The sequence below is a fragment of the Xenia sp. Carnegie-2017 genome, unplaced genomic scaffold (genome assembly GCF_021976095.1).
Source record: "Xenia sp. Carnegie-2017 unplaced genomic scaffold, XeniaSp_v1 HiC_scaffold_25, whole genome shotgun sequence".
Lineage (NCBI taxonomy): Eukaryota > Metazoa > Cnidaria > Anthozoa > Malacalcyonacea > Xeniidae > Xenia > Xenia sp. Carnegie-2017.
This window is the reverse complement of record NW_025813488.1, coordinates 1,479,347-1,491,854: the sequence shown is the minus strand read 5'-3', so window position 1 is coordinate 1,491,854 and position 12,508 is coordinate 1,479,347. Positions and strand designations below refer to the sequence as shown.

Here is a 12,508-nt window from a genome sequence, read left to right as displayed (position 1 = left end):
GACGAATCTTACAATAAAGCTTCAGTTTTCATTCAATCCGCATATCTATCTCCTTAGCATTCGATCCATGTCAGGAGCAAAAAACATGTTCCCTACACGCAAGATGTATCAACAAAATTGGGTCGTACAAATGCGTCTGCGAGCCCGGTTACACTGGAGATGGACGGGTATGTCGAGGTACGTGGTGTAATACGGAACGTTCGAAGAATATCTCAATGAGTAGTGTATTGGATGGCGATTTCCATTGGATATTTATGTTTCGACTTTCACAAAATCTCCTAAAAGGCGAAAAAACAGGAAATACCAGTTTGCAAAATAGACAACGCCACCCGGGATTCATACGATCGGCACCAGGTCTCCAACAAAGCTAACTGCTTCACGAGACTCGATCTGCAACTCTCAACTCCCCCTCAATCCACGACCCCCAGCGTACTAATTCACAGATTTCCTAATTCCATAGTTTTTTTCTAATGCCAAGCCACAGAATAAAAATATACAGAAGGGTCACTCATGTCGGAACCTTTGGTGTTTTTGTTCTCGCGCATGTCATGCCGCGCATGGTGGCCGCCATTATTCCAGCCAGTTGATTTGGGTTTTTGGCTTGTTCCCAACCTTTAAAATGATCCGAAGTCATTTCTTAATCTTAATTTCAATATTCAATAATAAAGTAATGTAATTTAGATGGTTGAAAACAAGTGACAAACACTAATAAACTGGCAGGATTAATGGCCGACATGAGGACGCGTTTTATACCTGAGTGACTCTTGTGTAAAATCATTATTCTATGGTCAAGCTATAAATGTCAATAATACGCAGTTTTTTTCCCACACGTTTGTAGATGTAGATCGTTCATGTTCGTGGAGTCACGAGAAAGACTGTCTGTAGTGATATTCACTGACGTTTAAACAACCTTAGAGGTAAACAGGAGCCGACCACTATGAAGATGACTACCGCTACGGTTCTCGAAACGTCAGTCAACATCAACAGCATCAGTCCTACTCATGTCTCTACTAACCTGGACGATCTACATCTACAAATATGTAACGATACTTCCGTGTTCAAACCTTTGACTTTATTGCTCATTTTCTTATTGACAATTTTGATGTGTCTAACTGTAAACAGAATACCCTAATCTGCACAAGAGTAGGAATGAACGAACGACAGAGCATTGTTTAAATTTGCAGATAAAGATGAGTGTCTTAATAAAAAAGACAACAAGTGCCACAAATACGCAATGTGCATTAACGAAAATGGTGGTTATAGTTGTCGCTGTAGAAGTGGGTACAAGCAATTCAACGAGGGCAGACTTTGCAAAAAGACTATCATCATAGCTAATCAGGAGTTTCCTCTGGTTGCTTTGATCGTCGGGATTCCTGCGATGATTTTGATAGCCCTGGTTTTATACTGCTGCAGGAAGTAAGAATTGGTTTTTTAGAAGTGGTTACTTCAGGTGCCATGGACTAGTCACTATTTATATACAGTCACTATTCAAGTTAAAGAGAAAATAATTTAGCAAATGAAAGACCATCGCCCGTGTTCAAAAAGCTTAACAACATTGACACTGAAATTCAAAGTCAAACCCACACTCACACTGACACTCTAAGTCAAACCCACACTCACACTGACACTGACACTCAAAGTCATACCCACACTCACACTGACACTTACACTCAAAGTCAAACCCACACTGACACTCAAAGTCAAACCCACACTCACACTGACACTTACACTCAAAGTCAAACCCACACTGACACTCAAAGTCAAACCCACACTCACACTGACACTCAAAGTCAAACCCACACTCACACTGACACTGACACTCACAAACTGACACTCAAAGTCAAACCCACACTCACACTGACACTCAAAAGTCAAACCCACACTCACACTGACACTGACACTCAAAGTCAAACCCACACTCACACTGACACTGACACTCAAAGTCAAACCCACACTCACACTGACACTCACTGTCAAACCCACACTGACACTGTCACTCAAAGTCACACACACACTCACACTCATACTGACACTCAAAGTCAAACCCACACTCACACTGACACTTATGTCACACACACACTCAAAGTCACACACACACTGACACTGACACTGACACTCAAAGTCAAACCCACACTCACACTGACACTTATGTCACACACACACTCAAAGTCACACACACACACACTGACACTGACACTCAAAGTCAAACCCAGACTCACACTCACACTGACACTTTTATGTTACATTCAGTAAGTGCGAGTTTAAACTATTTACGATATTTGGGCCTCTGTGTAGGCGAATGCAAACTTTCCACTTTTTTAAAAAATTCTCTTCGATCACAACTTTGGATGTGGAAAAAATCCAATTACAATTTGATTAGACCAAAATAATGTACAATACAAATAATGTACAATTCTCTTCGCTTGCAGGCGCTGCCGAAAAAAAACTAAAGACGAGGAAACGCTGCCACAGCCGATGATGGGTAACGGAATGATTACCGAAGAGCAGCAAATGTTATTGGCAAGCACTAGTTATTTCGACGACCCGCTACCTATGAAAGGGTAAGAAAAATGTCACGCTTGCATCCCGATTCTCACGTTTCTATCGCGTGAGAGCGCGCACGTAAACTCGTGAATCTTTTGAAATGCTGTTATCGATTTGCTCGGGGGCGCCCTCCATATTTCAAGGGCACATATTTCGGAAAAGAATGTGTGGTAGTGTTAAGGTTTTGAAATTGACTTTGTAGTTCCTGCTTTTGATATAAAGCCAACAATTTTATCGTGAGCAATTTTTTGTTTTCTCTATCAGTTTCCGGACCAACTTTCTACACATATGTAAATTAAAAAGATGGAGACGTTTAAACATTTACACTCCCATAACCCGCGACTCCCTGATTTCCACGTGCCATGAGGACCCTTTTTGTAAAGCTGTGTTGAAAATGAGTTCAGTGTTTGTGTTTTTCAATTGATCAAAATCCGCTCAAATTCACGCTCATTGGTCAGTTCTAGCAAGCAACCACAAAGAAATGACCAATGAATAACGTAGCAGGTGGTTGAAGCGGATCGTTGTTTCAAAGATTGTTATATAGTTTCACAGTTTGGAAAAATCATTCAGAAATTGACAATAACTTAATAAAAAACTTATGCGTGGAAAGACCATTTCCTTTGGTCTTAGCAAATAAACTATAACTAAAAAAGTTGCTAGTCGGGATTGCACTAATTAAAAATTGTATCTCGTTGTTTTAGATTACCGGCAAGCGAGTCGGCCTGGAGCGAATGGCCGAATTATGACGATCGACAGGAAAGCGATTCGGATTAACTTATCCCGATTCAAGGGAATTAATCTTACTATGTCAATAATATAAGTTGAAGCAAAGGACGGATGTTTTGTAATATTATTAACATGCTAAAAATCAGATTCTAAAGTATATTACGGATAAGGAGTCAAAATTATATGTTACGTTGTTATGGTGGTTGAAACGAACTTCGCAAACATAGACGCAAGGCAGCTATTATGAAGGTGTGTGTCTGTGTCTCTGTGTGTGTGTGGATATCTCTTCACACACTAAAATGCCATTTAATAAACTTTACACTCCCCCCCCCTAGGTTAGGTTAGTCCATTGGCTTTAATATAACTGGAACGCTACTTTCAGCCAAAATTTTTAAGCCAGCAATTAGACTAGCTGAAATCTTATCACGTGTGGCACAATTAAAATTCAGTAATGACATTTGTGGGTAAAATTTGGCTTTATGTAAGTACGCACACGCATGTTTACAGTTTAAAGATAGCCCTACAGTTAAATACTTAGTTCAATGGTTTGTGGAAGTGAATCGTATTTTTCCCGCCATAATAAGGTTAAAATTTGCCTCCCCCTCTCGTACGCCTATGTTTGCAAAGTGAAAATGATTAGGATACAAGGACTACTCATCGTCTCTCGCTATTTCTCAGAGAATTGAGCATTAAGCCAAGCTAATCCCCACTTCAGGTTCGTCAACATGAACTTCAAAGCTTTAGTCCAATGTTCTTCGGAATTAAACTGTATTCTGTAAAGATAGAAGAAGATTGGGAAATAGTGACGCGATAGGAATGAACGTACACAAGTGACCAAAACTTACTTGATGGAATAAGATCCTCCCGTTCCACTAGAGTCGTACATTTTTCCATTCTCCATTCTAAACATAAAAAAAAAGATGAACTCTCAAAACTCCAAAGATCTCATTCGGTAATCATACAGTCATTGATACAGAAATTTCATTTGTATTAATTTTCTCAAATGTGCTTTCGTTAAATCAGCAAATTTTGCATAAAACTACACTTTAATAAAATGCACTTTGGAAGTTGACGTCATTAGAGAAAAATATAAAGCAAACTTTTCAATGTTTTCTTGACAAAACTACGCCGCAAATGCAGTTAAATATTGTTTTTGTTTCGTGGTAATAGCTCAAACGAGTCATTGAGCCTGGCGTCCGCCCCTGCCACTAAATGTCCCTGCTAATCACCAGAGTTTCTAAAGAAGTTTGTGATGTAACACCTGTAAGGTAAACAGAAACATTTATACCCCTAAATGTCCCTACTAATTCGTGTAATGTAGCACCTGTAAGGTAAGCAGAAACGTTCACACCCCCAACTGTCCATACTAATCCCTAGTGTATCTAAAAAAGCGTGTAATGTAGCACCTGTAAGGTAAGCAGAAACGTTCACACCCCAACTGTCCATACTAATCCCTAGTGTATCTAAAAAACGTGTAATGTAGCACCAGTAAGGTAAACAGAAACGTTCACACCCCAACTGTCCATACTAATCCCTAGTGTATCTAAAAACGTGTAATGTAGCACCTGTAAGGTAAACAGAAACGTTCACACCCCAACTGTCCATACTAATCCCTAGTGTATCTAAAAACGTGTAATGTAGCACCTGTAAGGTAAACAGAAACGTTCACACCCCCAACTGTCCATACTAATCCCTAGTGTATCTAAACAACGTGTAATGTAGCACCTGTAAGGTAAACAGAAACGTTCACACCCCAACTGTCCATACTAATCCCTAGTGTATCTAAAAAGCGTGTAATGTAGCACCTGTAAGGTAAACAGAAACGTTCACACCCCCAACTGTCCATACTAATCCCTAGTGTATCTAAAAAACGTGTAATGTAGCACCTGTAAAGTAAGCAGAAATGTTCACACCCCCAACTGTCCATACTAATCCCTAGTGTATCTAAAAAAGCGTGTAATGTAGCACCTGTAAGGTAAACAGAAACGTTTATCAACTTTCTCTACTTCCTCTTTGAACTAAACAAACATAAAGACGTCGGTTATCACTAAAACATTATAAAAAATATCGCTTCACGTTTTCAAAAAGATCTCTTACTTCTTGAAGACACTCAAGAAAAGCGACCATAGCGTGGTCAAACCTACACAAAAGAATAGACAATGAAACACACAATCATAGTGCATCCTGTTTAGCAAGTTCCTACCCCCTCACACAAACACATAAAATCATCCTGTGTCCATCCCGAATGAGAATGATACTTACTTTGTATCCCAGAAAAATCGAAAGCCTCCAGCAGCGTATCTTCAAAGAAACAACAACAAATATCATACAAAGTAAACGTAAACAGAAATTTCGTTCTTTGGTATTGATATCATACAAAGTAAACGTAAACAGAAATTTCGTTTTTTGGTATTGATATCATACAAAGTAAAAGTAAACAGAAATTTCGTTCTTTGGCATTGATATCATACAAAGTAAACGTAAACAGAAATTTCGTTTTTTGGTATTGATATCATACAAAGTAAACGTAAACAGAAATTTCGCTATTTGGTATTGATATCATACAAAGTAAACGTAAACAGAAATTTCGTTTTTTGGTATTGATATCATACAAAGTAAACGTAAACAGAAATTTCGTTTTTTAGTATTGATATCATACAAAGTAAACGTAAACAGAAATTTCGTTTTTTGGTATTGATATCATACAAAGTAAACGTAAACAGAAATTTCGTTTTTTGGTATTGATATCATACAAAGTAAACGTAAACAGAAATTTCGTTATTTGGTATTGATATCATACAAAGTAAACGTAAACAGAAATTTCGTTTTTGGCATTGATATCATACAAAGTAAACGTAAACAGAAATTTCGTTTTTGGTATTGATATCATACAAAGTAAACGTAAACAGAAATTTCGCTTTTGGTATTGATATCATACAAAGTAAACGTAAACAGAAATTTCGTTTTTGGTATTGATATCATACAAAGTAAACGTAAACAGAAATTTCGTTTTTTGGTATTGATATCATACAAAGTAAACGTAAACAGAAATTTCGTTTTTGGTATTGATATCATACAAAGTAAACGTAAACAGAAATTTCGTTTTTGGTATTGATATCATACAAAGTAAACGTAAACAGAAATTTCGTTTTTGGTATTGATATCATACAAAGTAAACGTAAACAGAAATTTCCTTCTTTGGTATTGATATCATACAAAGTAAACGTAAACAGAAATTTCGTTTTTTGGTATTGATATCATACAAAGTAAACGTAAACAGAAATTTCGTTTTTTGGTATTGATATCATACAAAGTAAAAGTAAACAGAAATTTCGTTCTTTGGTATTGATATCATACAAAGTAAACGTAAACAGAAATTTCGTTTTTTGGTATTGATATCATACAAAGTAAACGTAAACAGAAATTTTTCTTTGGTATTGATATCATACAAAGTAAACGTAAACAGAAATTTCGTTCTTTGGTATTGATATGATACAAAGTAAACGTAAACAGAAATTTCGTTCTTTGGCATTGATATCATACAAATTAAACGTAAACAGAAATTTCGTTCTTTGGCATTGATATCATACAAATTAAACGTAAACAGAAATTTCGTTCTTTGGTATTGATACTGAACAAAAAGCAGATGTGACGAATGCAAGTTACTTACAACGGTAACTCTTTCGATCGATCTTCGAGACTTTCTAAATATGAATGATTTCCGAACGGCACGAGACGGTATCTGGAAGAAAATGCAAAAAAAGATAATTTCAGAGCTTGGTACAAACCTCCAACAATAGTTGCAAAGAAAAATGACAAAATCTTACTTCTTGAACGTTAGATTCATTTTGCGTGCTAAAGCATGCAAAAGGAGAACGGTTTGACCCCAAGCCGCGTTGATTTCACTCCACTCGACCTGAAAAGTGTAATTTATACAATGGTGTTATTCGAAATATCGACGTCGATTGTGATTGGCTAAAAACCCATGACCGTCAATACTTCGCTCGCGTTGCTTTCATTTTCGATGCGTCTTTCGTTGCAATTGAAAAATAAAAGAACAAACTTTTGCATCGAAATTTTTTGTCTCACTAGTCAGAGGTAGGTAATCAGGGGTGATTTCTATACCCTCAAAACTTAATCGCATTATTAAAGGTTTTATGACAGAAAAGCCCCCCTCCCCCAAAAGTAACATTAGTAAAATTTCCATGACAACAAAGACCTCATCTCCTCACAGGGACATTAGTGAGGTATTTATTGAATGAAGCATTACATGAACTAACAACTATCGCTTAGAATCTAAGTCTTAGATCCTTGTAGGGTTAAGTGATACTGTCATAAGATATTCAGCCTAGCTTGGGTAAAACCTCCGACTCAAACTATATTATAACCAGTAAAATATAAAGAAATGCAGCATTTTCCTACATTTTATTGCGTAGATTGAAATCGTTTGAAACACAAGTTTCCCACACTGCATGACTACATTATATATACGACAAAGACTTGTAATATATTTTTAAATCACCCGACAAATATTTCCTCAAACATACAATCTATAATGACCGAAGAACAGGAATTTTTGTATATTGACGATGAATCTCGGCGCGACAATCTTGAATGGTGGGTAGTAAAATGTAAAGGTTGAATTCGGAGGACAAGCAAACGGCATTACGCACAGTTTCCACACAAAGAAACCTTCGTATTTTTTAAAAAATAATATTAATCGACATTCAAGTTCTATATGTAGTGCGGAAACTGTGCGATAATGGCCTTTATGGATGTGAAAACGTTTTATTAAAACAGAATACAAATAACCAGCTCAATACTTGCATGTAAGCTATAAAAGTTGCTTGTGTATATACCTACAAATAAAAAATTCTGACGTTTCGAAAAGAAACATTTTGTGATTAGGAGAAGCATTTTGACGCAAGTTTATTATGACTGTGCAATGACTTTACATAAAGCTTTGAGGAGCAATTGACGATATGACGTCAATACAAGCCGCTGACATATTTCTGCTCCCACGCACCGGATGCCCTAGCTGCAGCATTTCAACTCATTTTTTGTGAAAATATTGAATCAAACAAACAAAAAAATTGCCGCATATTTATTTTCACGGGACAGACAAAGTTTTAAGACCAACATTATTTTTGGGTGGAGTTCCCCTTTAACATTATCACTGAATGCAGCCAACACTTACAGGAACACTTGGAAGACGTCCCAAACGGAAATTATTGATTGTACCAAAATGTCCTTTATACCTGTACAAATATACACGTGTTTTTACTCAAAAGTGAATGGTTTGAACCCGGGAGTATCGTTACATGTTTGTAAATGTAGATCGTCCAGGTTGGTATAGTCATGAGAAGGACTGTTTTTGTTGTTGTTGACTGACGTTTCGACAACCTTAGCGGTACTCATCTTCAGAGTCAAATGAGGAGTAAACGTCAGGTTAGCCGTATTTGTTATCTGGTTCTTACGTCATTGTATTGTGTGTACAGGAAATGTGTATTGTCGTTGTGAATTAGTGTGAAGTGAAATATTTTTAGTTGTGGTGTGTGATTTAGGTGTGATGTTTTTAGTTGTAATGTGTGGGTGTCAATTGTGTATTGTCATTGTGAATTAGTGTGAAGTGTAATGTTTGTAGTTGACAATACAAACAAACGATCAACTAAAAACATTACACTTCACACTAATTCACAATGACAATACACATTTCCTGTACACACAATACAATGACGTAAGAACCAGATAACAAATACGGCTAACCTGACGTTTACTCCTCATTTGACTCTGAAGATGACTACCGCTACGGTTGTCGAAACGTCAGTCAACAACAACAAAAACAGTCCTTCTCAGGACCATACCAACCTGGACGATCTACATTTACAAACATGTTCTTACTCTGTTAGGCACAAGATAAGAAAAAAAAAGAGACAAGGATGGATCCTGGTTGATTTTGTAGGACATGGGGTGCTCTTGTTTTCATAACATGTAACTCAGTCAGTCTAGTTTAGATTTGATTTCAGTGGCTTGATTGTGGGTATTTTTAAGTGATTCTACAGCAAAGGCTTAGGGGGGGTCATCTAGTTTTTATAAGATATGGTTCAGTCAGTCTAGTTTGTGCTTCTAGACACGGCTAGGGTAGTGCGCCCTCACCCTTTCTGCCCATAAGAAAAAATACCATTAACGAGAGACAACATTTAGTTCACAAACCAAATATTAAATGTGCTGTTGAACACGTTCGTTTTCTTCAGTTTATCAAGCTGCATTTGAGCATAATGGAGCTGGTTTTCAACACTAATAAAAAACAAGAAATTGCACTCAAAAATGTGGTTTACATACAAATATTGAGCTCGATTGCACGGAGCGTAAAGCTCATACGGTTGTAACATACGAGAATCGATAAAAATAACACATGAAATCATAGAGCGTGTTTTCATAAAGTTGACCATTTCACAACCATAACATTGTAGATGCTAAGAAAATGAATTCATATTCTGATTCTCTGAGGAGGTTTCAATATTTTATTGGAGTTTTAAGGGATATCTTTCGGATTTGATGAGCAAGGATTAGCGTGGTTTATAATCTAAAATCCGCCATGCTTATGACACCATTTCTTTTGCCCGACCGGTAATCATGAAAAAATCACAAATCAAACAAACTATGCAATTTTCAGAACGAACTTTGTCTTGCCTATTCTACTTTCTCCGACAGGGCAAATTCTTAAAACACTTTTAAAAATCTACAACTCTTCAATACGAAAAAATAGAACAACGGATCACACTGCTTCAAACCTTTGTTGCTCTTCTTCGAAATCGAGAATTTGTTTTTGATATTCGTTGTACTGTTTCCAGTATTTCTCCTCCTCTTTAAATAACTTTTCGGATTCCTGTTTTTGCTTTGCAATGGATTGCTTCACTTTGCTACTTTCCACTTCGATTTTTTCCAACTCCTAAAAATATTCACGGAAGTAGAATGAGTGCAAATCATTGCAAATCAGTCTACCAAATGCGTTTGGGATTTAAATGAAAACTTTTCTTAGTAATGATTTTCGTTTACTTCACACAACAACCTATATACCTATATGTTCTTCATACCATGATACGTACTGGTTATTTGTACCCATTTAACCACATGTTCCCACAAATGTACATACACGTTCGGTCCTACAACCTGTACACTGAATTTTTCCAGCAGTCGCCTGGATACAAATTAACGGCTCACACTTCGCAACCTTTCTATGTGATATGCTTATGTCTACCTGCATCAACTGTGATTCTTCGAGTTTCAAATCATCTAATTCTTTTTCCAGCATTGCTGGATCTTCTTCGGCTGTGTCGTCAAGCTTCTCAGTAAACTGCTTGCTGTAATCATTGAGTTCCTCCGTTGTCACTTTAAGTTGATGATCCAACTGATCCAATAATGTATCTGTGCATTCCTCGCACAGCGGGTGGTCAATGTCTGATTGGGCAGACATAATGTCAAACAGTTGACTGGTAACCTGTTGCAATAATCACAACTTTTGTGAATGATCGAGTCAGGCACAGCAAAGAAGGTGTGGGGGTTACTGGGGGCGGGAGTGGTAGTGTGCACCTCATTAACATAAGCCCACTTGAGCCGGGTGCGGGGGGGGGGGAGAGGAGGATACAGATTGTACCAGGGTAAAAGGGTTGTAAACAGTGGCATTAGAAAAACAGTAAGTTTTGGTCCGACTATGTAAATTTTGAAGCATTCCCTAGTTTTCACCATAAGTGAACACAGAAAATTTAGCATAGCAGGACTGAATATAAGCACAATGTGCCAGTGGTTGCAATACTTAACTGAAACCACTCCCTTCCCTAAGTAAAACAGCAGAAAACCAGCAAGCATATCACTGATAATTTCTATTGAGTTGGACTGGAATTCCATGAAGCAGGGGGGGGAGGAATACACCCCTCCAGTGATTGCATCTTCAGCCCCTACAAAAAATCACAGCTACATGAAACAAACTACATGAAAATCATTGCTACCTTTAATCGATGACTAAGATTGTCCGAATGAACATTTTGAGCATCAATGAGCATGAATCCATTGCCATCCACGGACCTGAATGTATACACATAAATACTTATGCAATAATGTTCCAGGGCTGTTACTACTGAGCCTTTATTGACCAAGCACGATGCCTTTATACAGAGAAATATCAGACCTCTTCCGTCTTAAGCAAGGTAAATAATTTTTTTTTATATATGGTAACATTTGACCTGAAAAGAAGTTTTCTTTCTTTTCTCACCTTCAATGTTTTGTAGCAAATGTTTTGCTTTTTGCATTTTACAAAACTTTTGCTGTTTGTTTTAGCAGATTTGTTAACATTCTGTGGAAAATTTACACGTGTTGGAGCAATGGTCCATTACAGGACAGTAATCAACCAGAAAAATGTTTCTGAGCCAACGAAAGCCTGCTATCAAAGGAAGTGATGCTTGTGTTGCCATATAATTACATAATAATGGCAGTAGGTATCTAAATATGTATTTAAACCTCTTTTGATACCTTTTGGATGTTATTGTTTTCCGAACTACCTCATCATCATCCACTGTAGGTAAGTTTTCCCCCTGTAGATAAAATTCAACATATGAAAAAAGGGGGACATAAGAAAACAACAACGTTTTCTAATACCTTATCGCTAATGGCTTTATCAGCATCTGTCTTTTCAGTTGAAACATTTGGAAAAATTGGTAGAGGAACTAAATAAGCAACAATTAACTAATTGATGGTACAAAATTAGTTAGCTATCAACAAAAAATGAAGCTCATCAAGTGTCAACTGTCAACTGCCAACTGAATTACAGAATAACCGTCTACTTGATCGTTTTGTCCTTTGAAGAACGAGACATGCAAACTTCAACGAGTAAAGTGGCCTGCACAAAGTAGCACAATAACAATTATTCTACTGCAAAATAAACCATTGTTATAATAACTTACGAGTAAGTTCTGTGAGGGTTTCATCATCAATTAAACTGAACGAACTTTGATCGAGTCGTAAGGGCTGTGAACATTTTTGACATACGAAACTCACTCTAGTTTTCCCACGCGAGCTATTAATCATTCTATAATAAGAAAATTTCTGTAAAATTTGATAACTTTAGGAGCCCATGTTTACCGTCGCTTAGGAAGCCAGATAACTTTCATACCATTTCAATCTCTTAGTTTCCAGATAGTTTCACATTCGAAAACCGCTGTTACAATGTATTTGAGCCTGT

At 37.0% G+C, this 12,508-nt stretch overlaps 1 protein-coding gene across 1 annotated transcript; it reads right to left on the bottom strand.

Moving 5' to 3' along the window:
• Positions 1-3,361: 3,361 nt before the first annotated feature.
• On the bottom strand, positions 3,362-12,476 carry LOC124453173 (beclin-1-like). The gene is made up of 15 exons (XM_047003925.1): positions 12,231-12,476; positions 11,926-11,993; positions 11,800-11,861; positions 11,280-11,355; positions 10,532-10,771; positions 10,065-10,222; positions 9,484-9,567; positions 8,468-8,528; positions 7,098-7,186; positions 6,941-7,012; positions 5,533-5,571; positions 5,368-5,410; positions 5,239-5,288; positions 4,116-4,172; positions 3,362-4,043 (listed from the first exon to the last, which is right to left on the bottom strand). Exons 1-15 carry the CDS (start codon positions 12,352-12,354, stop codon positions 3,938-3,940), a joined length of 1,329 nt encoding a protein of 442 aa, XP_046859881.1. The 5' UTR covers positions 12,355-12,476; the 3' UTR covers positions 3,362-3,937.
• Between the last annotated feature and the right edge of the window lie 32 nt (positions 12,477-12,508).